The sequence below is a fragment of the Podarcis melisellensis genome (assembly GCF_964234715.1).
Source record: "Podarcis melisellensis genome assembly, chromosome: 2".
Lineage (NCBI taxonomy): Eukaryota > Metazoa > Chordata > Lepidosauria > Squamata > Lacertidae > Podarcis > Podarcis melisellensis.
Genome location: NC_138529.1, coordinates 116,445,882 through 116,463,714, shown reverse-complemented (window position 1 = coordinate 116,463,714; position 17,833 = coordinate 116,445,882). Strand labels below are relative to the sequence as shown.

At 47.7% G+C, this 17,833-nt stretch overlaps 1 protein-coding gene across 1 annotated transcript; it reads right to left on the bottom strand.

Annotated features, from left to right (window-relative positions):
* LOC309364351 (uncharacterized protein) lies at positions 1-14,159 on the bottom strand. Its single transcript, XM_081901413.1, has 4 exons — positions 14,024-14,159; positions 8,834-9,840; positions 6,358-6,487; positions 1-3,189 (listed from the first exon to the last, which is right to left on the bottom strand). The coding sequence occupies exons 2-4, from the start codon at positions 9,635-9,637 to the stop codon at positions 713-715; spliced, it is 3,411 nt and encodes a 1,136-aa protein (XP_081757539.1). The 5' UTR covers positions 9,638-9,840; positions 14,024-14,159; the 3' UTR covers positions 1-712.
* Between the last annotated feature and the right edge of the window lie 3,674 nt (positions 14,160-17,833).

Here is a 17,833-nt window from a genome sequence, read left to right as displayed (position 1 = left end):
ATGGCCTCAAGTAGCAAGTGGCTATTCTTGGGTTCTTCTGTTCGTAAGCGATGGGAAAGTCTTTATCCTCCCGAGATCTTGGAAAGCTGAAGCCAATCAGAATAGAAAATAAAGGTCTGGATGGACAAATAATCTGAAAGGCAGTTTCAATGAGACCCCACTCCACTCCACCCAGTCTAGGATTCTGACTCTGCTTCTGTTAGGTTGATGAAGCGGGGTGCAAAAGATGAGCCAAGGCAATCTGTCACAAGCAGAGCAACTTCCTGAGGGCGACCTGGAATCTTTTAGAGTTGTCTAGAAACACCACCACTTGGCCCACTGTTGCTCATTCTTACAAGTTCGGGCAGTTTTCCTTAAAATGCCCTATTTTGGACAGAAGAAGGTGATGATGCAGCTGTCGAATCACCCTCGCATCCCGTATGTCCTGACCTGATGCAGATTCAAGTTCTGCCTTTTCGACGGAAAGATCTGAGCTCACAAGGGATGCTTCCCTTTGTCTAAAGCATTTGCCTCAGCTGATTCCTCCATGGCTTCACTGGTGAACAGCAAATTTTTGAATAATGATCAAAAAAGCTGTCTGCAGCATGGTGTTTTGCCAGATATATTTCCCTCGCCACCACCTACTGACTAATAAAATCCACTGTTGTTTAAGTCCATACACTTTTATGGCCTTCTCGAAGTGTATGGGCACATAATTCAGGATCCTGCTTCCTTAAGTGTGGATTCTCTGATGCTTAGTAAGGTTCTCACCTGAACAGAAGCTTTTCCCACAGTCTGAGCATTTATAGGGGTTCTCCCCCGAATGAATCCTCTGGTGCCTAATGAGGTTTGAGCTCTGGCTGAACCCTTTCCCACAGTCCAAACATTTATACGGCCTCTCCCCAGTGTGGCTTCTCTGGTGTACCACAAGCTGTGATTTGGTGACAAAAGATTTCCCACAGTCCAAGCATTTAAATGGATTCCCCTTCATGTGGATTCTCTGATGCTTAAGAAGCTTCATCCTGGAACTGAATTTTTCCTCACAGTCTGAACACGGGAACAACTTCTCTCCCTTGTGGGTTCTCTGGTGGACTGTCAGATGAGAGCTCTGGCTGAAACATTTCCCACAGACCGTGCACTTGAAGGGTCTCTCTCCTGTGTGTATTCTCTGATGGATGATCAGATATGATTTGGATATGAAAGATTTCCCACAATCCAAACACTTAGTACTATTCCCGTTGTTGTTGTTGTTATTGTTGTTGTTGTTGTTGTTGCTGTTGTTGTTGTGCAGCTTCTTTGTTGTGTGGATTCTCTTATGGGAAATAAGCTGAGAGTTCACCCTAAAGCCTTTCCTGGATGGTTTCTTCCCCACATGAGTTCTCTGATGAACAGTAAGGTGTGAATTCTGACTGAAGCTTTTGCCACAAACCAAACATTTGTAGGGTCTCTCTCCCGTGTGCATTCTCTCATGTATGATAAGGTAGGACTTGAAAATGAAGGATTTGCTGCAGTAGGAACACTTATGGGCTTTCTTTGCCTCATGAATCCTCTTGTGTGCAATAAGGTGAGAGCTGACCCTGAAGCTTTTCCCACAGTCTGAGCAACATAATGACTTTTTTCCTTTGTGAGTCCTTTGATGAGCAGTAAGGTGGGAGCTCTGCGTGAAGCTTTTCCCACAGGCCAAACATTTGTATGGCCTCTCTCCCGTATGGATTCTCTGGTGGGTCATGAGGTACGATTTGCCAAAGAAGGACTTCCCGCAGTACGAACACTTGTGGGTCTTCTTGGCTGTGTGGATTCTCTTGTGAGCAATAAGATGGGAATAGACTTTGAAGCTTTTCCCACAGTCAGAGCATATATAGAGGTTTCCACTTGTGTGGATGCTCTGATGCTTAATAAGGTTTGTGTTCGAACTGAAACTTTTCCCACAGTCAGAGCACTGGAATGTCTTCACCCCAATGTGCGTTCGTTTATGAACATTAAGGTGCGAACTCTGGCTAAAACCTTTCCCACAGGCCAAGCATTTGAACGGTCTCTCTCCTGTGTGGATTCTCTGATGGATGATAAAGTACGATTTGGTAAAGAAGGATTTCCCACAGTATGAACACTTATGGGGTTTCTTGGCTGCGTGGTTCCTCTTGTGAGCAATAAGGTGGGAATTCAGCCTGAAGGTTTTCCCACATTCATAGCATTTATAGGGGCTCACTCCAGGGTGGATTATTTGATGTTGGATAAGGCTGATCCTGGAACTGAAGTTTTCTCCACACTCAGAACACTGGAACGATTTTCCTCTTTTGTGCGTTCGTTGGTGGACCTTAAGGTGAGCCTTCTGAATAAAGGCTTTCCCACATTCCACACATTTATAGGGTCTCTCTCCAGTATGAACTCGCCGATGAATTATGAGGTGTGATGCAGCAGGGAAGTTCTTCCCACAGTCTGAGCATGTGTGTGATTTCCTTCCTGCATGGATTCTTTTGTGGGCGATAAAATGAGAGTGCACCTTGAAGCTCTTCCCACACACTAAACATTTATATGGGGCCCCCTTCACATGGGTGCTCTGGTGTTTGGTAAGGTTGGCGCTGGAACAGAAGTTTTTCCCACAGTCAGAGCACTGGAACGGCTTCACTCCTGTGTGGATTCTCTGATGGACACTGAGGTTGGAACTCTGGGCAAAAGTCTTCCCACAGGCCAGGCACTTGAACGGCTTCTCTCCAGTGTGGGTTCTCTGATGATTGATAAGGTGTGCTTTGGCAATGAAGGATTTCCCACAGTCCGGGCACCTGTGTTGCTTCCTTTCCCCATGTCTTCTTTTACGAGAAATGCAGTGAGAGATCACCTTGAAGCTTTTCCCACCATCAGAGCATTTGTAGGGCTGCTCCACTGTGTTGGTTCTCTCACGTTTAATAGGGCCTGTCCTCTGCCCGAAGCGCCATCCATCAACCTTGAACATGCCCTTCTTCTTTGGCATGTGGATGCCCTGTGCTTCCCTGCTTTCCTCAAGGAGTTCATCACCCTCCCAAATCACACATGTTTCTGCTCTCTCTGGTGGGCCATTTTCCTCTTTCTTCTCAGGGTGGTGCTCTTCCTGCTCACGAAAACAGGAGGCCTTGCTTTCTGCTCTCCTTCCGTTCGGAGCCCCGTTTGGGTATGCTTGATAAAATCCTTCCGACCGGGGTGTCTCCGTCTCAGTGGCACTCACCCAATCTTCACCTGCCACAACAAAGGGGACATTTTAAACATGGCAGAAAAAACAAAGGAGTGCCCTGCTGGACTGGACCAATGGTCCACCTAGCCCAGCTTCCTGTTTCCTGTAGTTGGCCAATAAGATGCCTCTGGGAAGCACCCCAAGCAGCTGGCATTTAGAGGTACACTGCATCTGCTCCTGGAAGTTCTATACAGCCATTCCACATTATTATTATTATTATTATTATTATTATTATTATTATTATTATTATTATCCGCCCATCACCCCAAGGTCCCAGGGTGGGTTACAGCGTTAAAACAAAACACCAAAAGCAATTTATAGCAATTGGCAATTGCTAAAAATAAGGTGGGTGCTAAAAATATAACCCTCAAGTGTCAAAAGTCAGTAGCCATTACACTCATGAAATATCTCATGAAACACCATTCAGCCCGGACACTGAGATCCAGCTCCGAGGGCCTTCTGGCGGTTCCCTCACTGCGAAAAGTGAGGTTACAGGGAACCAGGCAGAGGGCCTTCTCAGTGGTGGCACCCACCCTGTGGAATGCCCTCCCATCAGATGTCAAGGAAATAAACAACTATCTGACTTTTAGAATACATCTGAAGGCAACCCTGTACAGGGAAGTTTTTAGTGTTTGATGTTTTATTGTGTTTTTAATATTCTGTTGGGAGCTGCCCAGAGTGGCTGAGGAAATAAAGAAGGAGAAAGCAAGCCCAAATACTTGTCCTTCACTCTCGTTCTCTCTCTCTCAGTCCCCACGTGAGCCACGCATTTAAAGGAGTATCACACCACTATAAACAGTCAAGGCTGCCCACAGAGAATCCTGGGAGCTGTAATTTGTTCAGGGTGCTGAGTTATTAGAAGGCACCCCTGCCTCCCCCCCGAAGAGCTACGATTCCCAGAGTTCCCTGGTTGGAGGAACTGATTGTTAAACCACAAGATAAGGCTATCAACAGCTACTAGCAGAGATGACCATGCTCTCCCTCTGAGTACCACTTGCTAAGAATTGGAAATGCTGTTCCACATAGGTCCTGTTTGCAGGCTTCTCATTGGGTCATCTGATTGGCCATTGTGAGAGCAGGATGCTGGGATAGATGGGCCAATGGTAGAACTATTCTACCATTCTACAACTACTACTATAATAAATAATAATATTTTATTTATTTATACCCCACCCTCCCCAGCCAAGACCGGGCTCAGGGCGGCTAACAACCAATAATAAAAACAAGTTGATTAAAATACAATTTAAAAGATTAAGATACAACATTAAAACATTAAGATGCAGCCTCTTCACAGGAGGAGAAAGGAAAAAAGTAAGAGGGGGAGGGAGTAAAACTGATTCCAAGCCAAAGGCCAGGTGGAACAACTCTGTCTTACAGGCCCTGCGGAAAGAAATCAGATCCCGCAGGGCCCTGGTCTCATGAGACAGAGCATTCCACCAGGCTGGAGCCAGTGTTGAGAAGGCCCTGGCTCTGGTTGAGGCTAATCTAACTTCCTTAGGGCCCGGGACCTCTAGGGTGTTGCTATATATGGACCTTAAGGTCCTCCGCGGGGCATACCAGGAGAGACGGTCCCGTAGGTACGAGGGTCCTAGGCTGTGAAGGGCTTTAAAGGTCAAAACCAGCACCTTAAATATGACCCTGTACTCCACCGGGAGCCAATGCAGCTGGAAAAGCACTAATACTACTACTATTATTATTAATTGAATTTATATACAGTGGTGCCTCCCAAGACGAAAATAATTCGTTCCGCGAGTCTCTTCGTCTAGCGGTTTTTTCGTCTTGCGAAGCACGGTCATTAGCGGCTTAGCGCTATTAGCGGCTTAGCGGCTCTTGGCGGCTTAGAAAAAGGGGGGGGGGAACTCGCAAGAAGAAGCCCATAGGGAAATTCGTCTTGCGAAGCGCCTCAAAAACGGAAAACTCTTTCGTCTAGCGAGTTTTTCGTCTTGCGGGGCACCACTGTACCACCCTATACCTGCTGGTCTCAGAGCGGTTTACAGACTAAAATATAAAACCACAAAATCAATAATCAAAATAACAACACCCCTCCCACAAAAACCCCACATTTTAAAAGGGCATAGGATGTCAATCAAATCAAACAAAGGCCTGGTTAAATAGGTGAACTTCCCTGGGGAGAGGATTCCACAGACAAGGGGCCACTGCAGAGAAGGCCCGTTCAGAGACGGAGAGAAATCCTTGAGAAAGTCACATAGATTTATTTATTTTTTTAAATTCTCCTTTGTTTCATATATTTTACATGTTTACTAGTCCTTGGTTACTTGCTACTGCTGTTATCATGGAATCATAAAGTTGGAAGGGACCATCTAGTCCAATATGCAGCCGTCCCTTCCTGGGATTGAACCTGAGGCCTTGGCATGATCAGCGCCACGCTCTAACCAACTGAGCTATCCAGCAGGTCTGGATGCAGAATCATAGAATCTTAGGAGTTGGAAGGGAGCCAAGGGTCATCTAGTCCAACCCCCAGCAATGATGGGGAGTGGGTGGCGGTAGCGGCAGAAATAGCTCCTTCCTATCCTGACACTTGCTTACTGCCACCTGTTTGCGTTTTGCTTGTTTCCGTGACCACTGCAATGGTCAACCGCTGCCGTCGTTTTTACAGCAATTGGTTATTATACATTTTAGGGAGTAGACACAGAGTAGGCCCACTGCAGGGACGTGGGTGGCGCTGTGGGTTAAACCACAGAGCCTAGGACTTGCCGATAAGAAGGTCGGTGGTTCGAATCCCCGCAACAGGGTGAGCTCCCGTTGCTCGGTCCTGCTCCTGCCCACCCAGCAGTTCAAAAGCACGTCAAAGTGCAAGTAGATAAATAGGTACCGCTCCGGCAGGAAGTTTCCGTGTGCAGCTCTGGTTCGCCAGAAGCGGCTTAGTCATGCTGGCCACATGACCCGGAAGCTGTACGCCGGCTCCCTCGGCCAATAAAGCGAGATGAGCACCGCAACCCCAGAGTCGGCCACGACTGGACCTAACGATCAGGGGTCCCTTTACCTTTAGACCCACTGCAATTAGTGAACCTAAGTCAGTCATGCCCATTAAGTGTAATGGGCCTATTCTGAGGAGGACTAGGATGGGGCCTAGCCCATGTTGGCCAGTCTCAGCCTCACTGAAGAGAAGCCATTGGTGTTGTTTTTCAGTGGAAATAAACAGTCCTCCTCACCTAGTGAGGTCGCGTCGCTGTCGTCATCCTCCCTATTGGCCTCTGTGTAATCAGGGCTCCGCTCCCCATTCAGTGGGGTATCTTCTCCCTCAGAGAAATCCAGAGCGACCTCCTCAATTGGTCCCAACTCCTGGAATAAATAAATAAATAAATAAATAAATAAATAAATAAATCTTTTGCCTCGCCCATCTGACTGGGTTGCCCTAGAAAAGAAAGATAAGATCCCCCTTCAAAGAAGGATTTAGGAGCGGAGGTCATGAGGGGTGGCGGCCATGGGAAAGTGATGCAGATTGTGCCCCAGTGTAGCCTGGAGGGATTGGCTCTACCGTTGGGCAGAGCTGGTGCCATGGGGCCAAAGGGACACCTGGCTTGTTCAAGCAGTCATGGCCTTCACACACTAACATGGAACCTCTCAGGATTTTTATGTCAAGATCCCTTCCAATATTGACCTAACCAGTGCTATTTTTCTAGAAAAAGAGATGCGGGAACTCACCACAAACACCTTCCTTATTCTCTTAGAATGGGAAGGGCTCCCGCCTGAGAGGTGTCGAAACTGAGTTCCAGCTGAAGAAAAGCCCTGGATATTAGCTCACTTCCTTCCTCACGTGCCCCGTGCCTCATCTTTTACTCTACAAACTTGCTTACTTCTTTTAAATTCCATGAACTCTTAAGAGCGTGTTTATGTCATTTCCCGGTACGTGTTTCATGGTTTTATTTGCTCTTTATTTTTACGACATTTCTTGGTACACAAGAAAAAAGGAAAATATAAGAATAAGATGAGACGTGGGAACAGGAAGATAGGACTGGATAGAAATATGAACATTATTTGGACAGATTTGTGGATATTAACGAATTTAAAATTCGGCTTTGTAATTCGGAACTTATGTGATGTGATTTGATTTGATTGGTCGGTTAATAAAAATTATTTTTTTTAAAAAAAAAAAAAAGCCTGACAGGCTAAGCCTTTCTGGCCAACCAAACTGAGTTAAATGGACAACTTTATCAAGATTCTACTTTTATTTTATTTATTTTTTTTATATATAAATATTTATTAGGTTTTTTAAAGAAAAAAAATACAATAATAATAAACAGTATTATCTTGTTTTCACAAAGTTTCATATCATCCTTGAGCTTCCTCACGCCTCCCGCTCCCATTTACATCGTTAATAAATTTTTGTCAAGCAAATTATCATCTTATTTCCAAATTTTGTGACCGCTTAATTAATTACAATAAAATATTTCTCCTACAAATTTGTTTTCTCTTAATCTCTCTTGTCATCAATTCCTGATCTATTTTAGTGATGGCCAATTATTTATAACCAAGCATCTTTCTTAACATTCCATTAAATCACAATATTTTTGTAAGTAAATCTTAAATTTCTTCCAATCTTCTTCCATCAAGATTCTACTTTTAGAGCAAAATTCCAGGGTCGTTCATATAAAGGTTTCTAAATACAATGGGAGAGCCAGTGTGGTGTAGTAGTCAGTGAGAGAGACCAGGGTTCAAATGCAGCCATGCAACTCACTGGCCGACCTGGCACCAATCCCTGTCTCTCAGTCTAAGCTACCTCACAGGGTGTTTATGAGGGTAAAATAAGGAGGGGAGAACCTTGAGCTCCTTGGAGGAAAAGGCGGTCTATGAAGGTAATAAATACCGTATTTTTCGCTCTATAGGACGCACTTTCCCCCCTCCAAAAATGAAGGGGAAATATGTGTGCGTCCTATGGAGCGAATGCAAGATCCTTGGCTTCAGCGATAGCAACGCAAAGCCCCCGAAGCGCAGAGGGAGAGCTCCCCCCGCGCTCCGGAGGCTTCGCGTTGCTTTCACTGAAGCTGCCTGAAGCCCCCAGAGCACAGGGAACTCCCACTGAGCTCCGGGGGCTTCAGGCAGCTATCCGTAAGCCTTCAGAGCACAGCAGGAGTTCCCGCTGTGCTCCGAAGGCTTGCGGATAGCTGCCTGAAGCCTAGATAGCGAGAGGGGTCGGTGCACACCGATCCCTCTTGCTCTCCAGGTTTCGGTTTGCTGGAGTGGCGCGGCACAGTTTCCCCTCTCTGCGCAGCGCCCCTTCAGTGAAGCAGGAGGAGAAATGGAAGGGGCTCCCTTTCTCCTGCCGCTTCACTGAAGGGGCGCTGAGCAGAGAGGGGGAGAATATTTTTTTCCCTGTTCTCCCCCTCCTATGGTCCGGTGTGTCCTATGGTCCGGTGCGTCCTATGGAGCAAAAAATATGGTAAATACAGTGAATCACTGCCCACCCTCCAAAAAAACGCAGTTGAAAAGAGCGTCTAGAAACCTGAACAAGGAACAAACCATGCTGCAACTTTTTGTTGCAGAGCAAGCAACCCCCATCTCCTCTGCCTAGGATATTTGTCTGCTTTCATCATACCTGGACAAGCTCATCAGGCATTGCTGTCGAGAGCAGGGGTGTAACCTTGAAGAGAGAAGCTTATGGCCAAGCTGGAAAATCTAGACTCTCACCTGCTCTTCCCAACTCTCTCCAGCATATGCCCTCTGCAGGAAGTCCTCGGCCAGGGCCACCGCCTGGGAGCAGGTCTCCGGCCCGTGCTCCCCGACCCAGCTCTGCATCTCGGGCGGCAGGATGCTGAGGAACTGCTCCAGGATCAGCAGCTCCAGGATCTGCTCCTTGGAGTGCCTCTCCACCTTCAGCCACTGACCGCACAGCTGCTGGAGCCGCCCATAAACACCTCTTGGCCCCTCGGCCTCCTGGTAGCAGAAGCAGCGGAAGTTCTGGCGCTGCCTCTCCCTGATGATGGCATCCCCACGCAAAATGGCCGCCTTGACCTTGTCGTAGTTAATCCTGTCTCTGGTGTCCAGGTTGCTGAAGATCTGCTCAGCTTCCCCGCTGAGGGCTGGCAGAAGATGGACCATCCAGTCATCTCGGGGCCACCGGCACGCTTCTGCCACTTGCTCAAAGGAGGCCAGGAAAGACTTGGTGTTGTCCCACGGGGTGGGTTCCTCGAGGATCTGTGGTGGGTATTCCAGGGTCTTCAGAAAGTCCTGCCACTGGGTTTCCCAAAGCAGCCCATTGCCAGTTTCCTGGTCTCCGGGAGGCCTCTGCAGGAATTTGCGGATGCTTCCAGCCTGGATGATGTAAGGGGTTTCTTCCAACCCTTCCCCCGAGGTGGAATCCGAGGTATCCTCCTCCTCCATTTTGATCTGCTGGGGGACTCCTTGCTCAAGCTCTGCGTGGAACCGCAGGCCAAAGCCAGACTGTGTCCCTTCCCTGACGGCCATCTTGTCTCGGGCCCAGAATGGCCTCATCCGAGTTCAGTCTCCCTCTTTATCCCAGAGGACTTCTCACTTCCTCGCTGAAAGTCGGAACAAATATCCAGCCTCTCCTTAGATCCAGTTTGCCATGTTAAGGTGGATGGGTGTCATTCAGCAGGCAGCAGAGATGAATGAGGGCTTCTTCTTGGCTAACGTTTAGCTAGGTAGACGTTCCAGATGTGCGGAAAAGGCTCTCTCTGGGACGGGAGAGAAGTAAACCAGAAATTAGAATAACTGATATGATCTTGCATTTATATCCCTCCTTTCTTCCAAAAAGCTCAAGGCAGTGACATGGCTCTTCCCCTCTCCATTTTGTCCTCGCCACAACCCTGTGAGGTAGACTAGGCAAAGAGGATATTGGACAGGACACAGATCAGGAGTGGGGAACTTTTGGCCCTCCAGATGTTGCTGAACTTTAAATCCTATCAGCCCTGGCAAACACAGCCAGTAGCTAGGGGCGATGGGAGTTCGAATTCAGCATCAGGCTCTTTCATACCCGATACTGATTTTAAAAAGTGGCAAGGCAGGATTTTAAAAACCTTATAAATGTATAGATCTCTATATAAACTTCAGATTAGATTCTGGGCATGGGAGATGTCAGAGGAGTATAAAATTATGCACGGTTGTGGACTCTCCTTCCTTGGAAGTTTTTTAAGCAGAGGATGAATACCCATTTGTCATGGATGCTTTAGCTGGGATTCCTGCATTGCAGGGGTCTGACTAGATGACCCTCGGGGTCCCTTCCAATTCTGCAATTCTATAAAAGTGGATAGAAAGAGATTTCTCTCTCTCATAATACCAGAAATTGCAGACATGTGAAGAAGGAGTTTGGGAGATTCGGAACAGGCAAAAGAATAGAGTTAAACCATGTTATCCGCTCCCAATGATGATTTATGGCTAACAAAAGGAAATCAGGCAAGTTCATGGAAGGTATGGCTATGAACGGCCACTAACTCTGCCTCCACAATGGAAGGCAGAAATGCTTCTGAATGCCAAGGAAAAGAGAAAGGATAGCCAAGGCAAAGCCTACACAAATTTCCTGCTGCTCCACACTTGCCAGGGGTGCTAGTAACATCTTGCCAGAACCTTGGGCGCCGTGGGCAGTCTCTGGTTCATTTGCTCCATTGCCAAATCAATACTCTTGTTTGGAACAGCGCAAATGTCTTGGAAACGTGGCAGAATTGCAGGTCAGCGCCGTGCTAGGAAACCTTGGATTAGAGCAGCAGCAATAGGGAACCATCTTTTATTTGTTATTATTAGCTCCAGACTGAGGTTTCACATTCTCTGACAGGCAGGCAGCCTTCCGGGAAACGGGTCCTCCCATGACAGAAGTGGGCGTGGCCAAAGTAAAAAAATGGGTGTGGCAAAGGAGGGGACTCCTTCCTTTGAAGATCAGAGCACATTCCAGCCATGCAAGAACCCAGAAATTTTGACACCTACACACTTGCCTGCCATCCAGGAAAGCGAGAGGCATTTTCAGAATTTTGTGGCACATTCCAGATGGGAGGTTCAGAACATGGCCAGTGAGAAGTGTGGCCTGGGGAGAGCCAAGGGCCAGACAGAGAAGCCCACATTAAGCCTTCCTGGCACACTCGATTTAGAACCTCCTGTATTACATTCAATAGTCTATGGGGTTTTCCCTGTTGTGCAAGCTTCAGGAGAGGGGTAATATCTCTGGTGGGGGGCACACTGTGCTCCTTCTGGGGCAGTTTGTGCACCTCTGGTCCCCACCTGCACTCAGCTCTCACCTGTGGCTCCTAGAAGCTGTCAGCATGCGACAGCGGCCACGATCCCAGGGAACGGCTTCGAATAGCCATCTAAACCAGGTGAGGGCCTCAAACCCTTAGTGAGTTAGGAACTTTCCCTGCATGCACAGACAGACTCTGCGGATTGAGCGAACGAGACTAATCATGGGTCCAATGGTCAAGAAGGCAGTTTCTGCATGTGCTGTAGAGGGAAGTGAGGGGCAGATGAGGATTGTCCAACCAGGAAGGAAGCCCATCTGGGAGAAGGGAAACTCAGATCTTAAGCCTCCATCTTCTTGAAGGATATCTTCGGGGAAAAGAAAAGGCTCAGGAGTAAACACTACACTAATATTAATAATAATAATAATAAATTTTATTTATATCCCGCCCTCCCCAGCCGAAGCTGGGCTCAGGGCGGCTAACAACAATCAAAATAGTCCAACATTCTAAAAACATTCATTATAAAATTAATTAAAATCAAATTAATGGCAACCATCAAGCAAAATTCTGTGCAGATTGCCAGAGGAGGGGGTCAGGCTACGCCCTGACCAAAGGCCTGGTGGAACAGCTCCGTCTTGCAGGCCCTGCGGAAAGATGTCAAGTCCCGCAGGGCCCTAGTCTCTTGTGACAGAGCGTTCCACCAGATTGGAGCCGCGGCCGAGAAAGCCCTGGCTCTAGTTGAGGCCAGCCTAACCTCTCTGTGGCCTGGGATCTTTAGGATGTTTTTATTTGCAGACCGTAAATTTCTCTGTGGGACATACCAGGAGAGGCGGTCCCTGGAGTGGAGTCCCTAAGACAGTTGGATGGTGTCTTGTAAAGTGGTACCTCTGGTTGTGAACGGGATCCATTCCGGAGCCCTGTTCGCAACATGAGCAGAACTGCGTGTATCACAATTTGCCGCTTCTGTGCATGCACATGACGTCATTTTGAGCATCTGCGCATGCACGAGTAGCGGAACCCAGAAGTAACCCTTTCCAGTACTTCCGGGTTGCCGCGGGACGCAACCTGAAAAGATCTAACCTGAAGCAAATGTAACAAGAGTTATGACTGTACACCTCTGTCCTGCAACTCCTGCAGCCCAGCTGGTATCAAATGTGTTGCTCTGCTTTCCTTTGGACCACATCAGTGAGGCTGAGAGGGGAGTCTTGTTGTCTGGGCAGCCAAGGACCTCCAGACACACTGCCCAGACTTGAACCCCAGAGAGGTTACTTTGGTACTGCTAACGCAGTGGTCTGACTTCACCGAGACAGAAAAGGTCAACATCTCTATTGAGCTGAGCTGCTACAACAAAATCAAACCTTGATCGGAATCCAATGAATGTTGGTGCATTGGTCAGGATTTGGCCTGGTGTGCAGTGATGCTCACTGGCTCACTAGACAAACAGTATGGTGTGACCTTGGGAACAGGTGCCAATTTGCAAAAAGAGAGTCATCACGGTTGGCAGACCTTTGGGGAGGGGGCCTAAAAGGCTGATTCACCCCTGGCCACCATTTGGGGTTGCATATTCCACACTTGCACATAGTCCAGGCATCCCCAAACTCAGCCCTTCAGATGTTTTGGGACTACAATTCCCATCATCCCTGACCACTGGTCCTGTTAGCTAGGGATGATGGGAACTGTAGTCCCAAAACATCTGGAGGACCGATTTTGGGGGTGCCTGACATAGTCCCACTCCTCAGCTGATGGGTGAACACTGTAAGAGCAGCCCTGCAGGATCAGGGCCCAAAATCCAGCTTTCACAGAGGCTAACCAGATGCCCCAATGGGAAACCCACAAGTGGGACCTGAGGGCAACAGCCACGCTCTCCACACTTTTGAATTCCAGCAGCTGTTATTCAGCGGCACAGGTTGAGGATCACCACTGCGGCTAGTAACCACTGGTAGCCTTATCTTGCCTGAATGTGGCTGATCTCCTTTTAACGCTTGGTGGCCATGAGAGAGCAATATAGAAAGCACATGCTTACATACACGTACACATCCCACTCCTATCAAAATCGAGGACACAGAAAAAAATAGCTGGGGCCCCCCAAACTAGACCTCCAGACTGGAGCCCAAGTTTTCATTTTGGAGGATAAGTGCACAGCAACAAAATTTCGGGCAAAGCTCTACCCTGCTGAAACCCCTCTTCTGCATCATTTAAAAAGGCGTGGGAGTCCTTTCCTCGGTTTGCACCGGTCCAACCCCGCTTCCGGCTCCGTTTGCTTAACAGAAAAGCAACGTTCTCTTTTAGGGAAGTTTTTTAATGTTTGATGTTTGATTGTGTTTTTCCTATTCTGTTGGAAGCCGCCCAGAGTGGCTGGGGAGGCCCGGCCAGATGGGTGGGGTATAAGTAATAAATTTAATTAATAATAATAATAATAATAATAATAATAATAATAATAATAATAATAATTTGCTTAAGTGTTTAAATGGCTTGGTGGCTTCTTTGTTCTTGGCGCTTTTCCCTTTATTCCCTGGCTTCAGCGGCTGATTTTGCAGGCAGAAACTTGAACGCCAAGGGAGCAGTTGGAAGAAGAAAGAGGAAAAGCTTCCCCTGTTGGATTCCTGCCTGCCATCCAGCTGTCAGAAAGCGCAGGTCCCCCCGAGAGGAGAGAGGCTGGCTCCCGCCTGCCTTCCCTCCACGGCTGCGTACTCACCATCCTCCCCTCTCCCTCGCAAGCCGCTTTTCCTCCCTCGGCTCTTTCCTCCATTCATCCGCCGCTGAAGGCAAGTCAAACAGGAAGGAACTTTGGCGTTTTTTCTCTCTCGACCCCTTTCCCCAAACAGACACGTTCTTCCTGGGCCCTTCTAGGAGCTGCAGCTCGTTCTCCTTAACCCTTAGAGAGCCACGCGGAAGAGCTGCGTGCGATGGGCGTGCGGCTTATTATCTCACCCAAAACCTCGTAGAAATGTGTGGAGTCTTTCAGGAGGATTGTAGGAAGATATATAAGCAAGCAAACATATCTGTGGTATATATCTGAGGTACATATCAGATATACAGATGACACAGCCTTGATGGCAGAAAGTGAGGAGGAATTAAAGAACCTTTTATTGAGGGTGAAAGAGGAGAGCGCAAAATATGGTCTGAAGCTCAACATCAAAAAAACGAAGATCATGGCCACTGGTCCCATCACCTCCTGGCAAATAGAAGGGGAAGAAATGGAGGCAGTGAGAGATTTTATTTTATTGGGCTCCATGATCACTGCAGATGGTGACAGCAGCCAGGAAATTAAAAGACACCTGCTTCTTGGGAGAAAAGCAATGACAAACCTAGACAGCATCTTAAAAAGCAGAGACATCACCTTGCCAACAAAGGTCCGTATAGTTAAAGCTATGGTTTTCCCAGTACTGTAGTGATGTATGGAAGTGAGAGCTGGACCATAAAGAAGGCAGATCGCCGAAGAATTGATGCTTTTGAATTATGATGCTTTTGAATTATGGAGGTCCAGAGAGCTGCATTCCTCAGGTTCCTCAACCTTGAAGCAAAGCTTTTCCTGCAATTTAATTTCTGTGCTGGAGAAAAAAAGCACTTTAATTGAATGAGTATGTGACTTCCATGTAGCCGTAAAGAGCCCTGCCGGGAAATAAAAATCACACTGGTTGCCCTACTTATGGAGCCTCTTCTCTTTATTACATCCCCCCAAACATACATCCAGTCTTAAAAATGGGGCAGGGACCCATTTGTCCTTTGCTCATGCGGCTCAAATACACCCACGTTACGTTCCATTATAAACAGACACCAACGATGCGATGTCAAAACATTAAATCCATTTCATTTTAATGGGGTAAAGGTAAAGGGACCCCTGACCGTTAGGTCCAGTCGTGGCCGACTCTGGGGTTGCGGCGCTCATCTTGCTTTACTGGCCGAGGGAGCCGGCGTACAACTTCCGGGTCATGTGGCCAGCATGACTAAGCTGCTTCTGGTGAACCAGAACAGTGCATGGAAACGCCGTTTACCTTCCCGCCAGAGCGGTACCTATTTATCTACTTGCACTTTGACGTCCTTTCGAACTGCTAGGTGGGCAGGAGCTTGGACTGAGCAACGGGAGCTAACCCCGTCGCAGGGATTCAAACTGCCGACCTTCTGATCGGCAAGTCCTAGGCTCTGTGGTTTAACCCACAGCGCCACCCGCGTTAATGGGTTACATGCACTTAAATAAGGACAGATGCCCACAGAATAATAATAATTGGTTGACAGGACAACTTGTGGGTTCTGCGTCATGTTCCATTGTAAACATAGGCCCCCCCTAGTGAAACACTGGCAAGCTGTTAGCAAAACAGCCATACCTTGGTTCTCGAACGGCTTAGTTGCCGAACAAATCGGCTCCCAAACACCGCAAACCTGAAAGTTTACGAATGCTTTTCAGAAGCCAAACGTCCAATGCGGCTTCCGCTTGAGTACAGGAAGCTCCTGCAGCCAATTGGAAGCTGTGCTGTGGTTTTTGAACGCTTTCAGGAGTCGAATGTAATCCTGGAACAGATTAAGTTTGAGAACCAAGGTATTAGCAGATCCTTTCCACTGCAATAGCTGGAAACTGCCTGTTTCCTTCGCTTTTGACTATAAACCGTTGCATAAACTCATTTCCAATCGCAGCATGAGCTGTCACTTCCTGATGAAATCCCGTCGCTTTTTATACCACAAACACTCTGGTTTATTCCCTTTTATTCCATTAACATTGTGATGCAGCCAAAGGGATGGCATTAAGGATGTATCGCTGGGGAAGTGGCACAGAACTAATGAAGTGGAGTGACGTGTGGACAATCCACTATAAATCTGCCTCCAATGCACTATTATTGTGTCAATCAATGAGAGGTTTCAGAAGACACACACACACAGGCCTACCTTCTTGATCATTGTCTTTTGTCATTCTCTCTTTATTCAAGAGAGGTAATCTTTGTACCAAAGAGAACAGTCATCAGCAAACTTGGGTAATCACCAAGGGTTACAGAAGTACAAAATACCATATTTTTCTATGTATAACACTAGTGGGAGGTATGCAGGGGTACGCATACCCCCATAATAATAATAATTTATTATTTCTACCCTGCCCATCTGGCTGGGTTTCCCCAGCCACTCTGGGCGGCTTCCAACAGAAGGTTAAAAATACATTAAAAACTTCCCTAAACAGGGCTGCCTTCAGATGTCTTCTAAATGTCATATACTGTATTTTTCGCACCATAGGACGCAGTTTTTCCGTCTTAAAAACTAAGGGGAAAAGTCTGTGCGTCCTATGGAGCGAATGCAGGGGGGGGGGGGAGGCAGGCAGGAAAAGCCCCCAAGAGCCACACACAAGCTTCGAGCGGCTCTTGCAGGCTTTTCCCCAGGAGGGAGAAGGGACTGATACGGCCAGTCAGTCCCTTCTCCCTCCTCTAGAAAAGCCTTGCGCAATCTCTCCAGTCGTGGGAGGCTGCGCAAGGCTAAAGAGGAAGCCCAGGCAGCAAGCGCGATCCATCCCGCTCACTGCCCGGGCTTCCTCTTTAGCCGTGCGCGCCTCTCCAGCCGCGGGAGGCTGTGCAAGGCTAAAGAAGCCAACTTTTAAAAAATCTCTCTATCTCTACCTCTTTTTCTTTTTTCGTCCTTTCTCCACCCCCTTATTTTCCTCTGGATCATTGTTTTTATCTAGATTAACGTTTTAGTTTGGAGGGGGGGGGGAAATATTATAAAAAAGGAAACTTTGCAGCTTTTATTTTAGTATACAATAAAAACAGATTAAACAAAACACAAGAGAAGGAACTAGCATAGAAGAAGAAGAGAAAAGAGGGGGGGATACAAAGCCATTTACCAGAGGTGGATCTTAACCCTTGCCTCACCTAGGAGCTTCTCTGGGCAGGAATTCCCTCGGCTTAAGTGGGGTGGGGGAAGAGTGGCAGGTAGGGGGGTACCTACCTAGACAATGAAGCCACATGTCTCTCCAATGAAAATTGGGAGTGGGCATTGTGTGAAGTGGCTGTGGATCTCCTGCCGCAGAAGTGTAGGACTGTATAGAGTTGGGAGGGCCACCCGAGGGTCATCTAGCCCAGCCCCCTCACAATGTAGGAATCACAGCTAAAGAACGCCAGGCAGATGGTCCCCCAACTGCTGCTTAAAAGCCTCCAGTGGTGGAGACCCCCAACAACTTCCAAGGTCACAGAATTGCAGGGTTGGAAGGGAACCCCAGGAGTCATCTAGTCCAGCCCCGGTGGACAGCGGGCACGATCCATCCCGTTGTGCAAGGCTAAAGATGCTGCTCAAGGCTAAAGAGGAAGTGCGCAGCCTGTCCGTTGCTCTTTGGGGCCGGGGGGGGGGAATGATTTCCTCCCCCTTGATTTCCCCCTCTAAAAACTAGGTGCGTCCTGTGGTCCGGTGCGTCCAATAGAGCGAAAAATACGGTAGTTGTTTATTTCTTTGACATCTGATGGGAGGGTGTTCCACAGGGCGGGAGCCACTACCGAGAAGGCCTTCTGCCTGGTTCCCCTAAACATTTTGT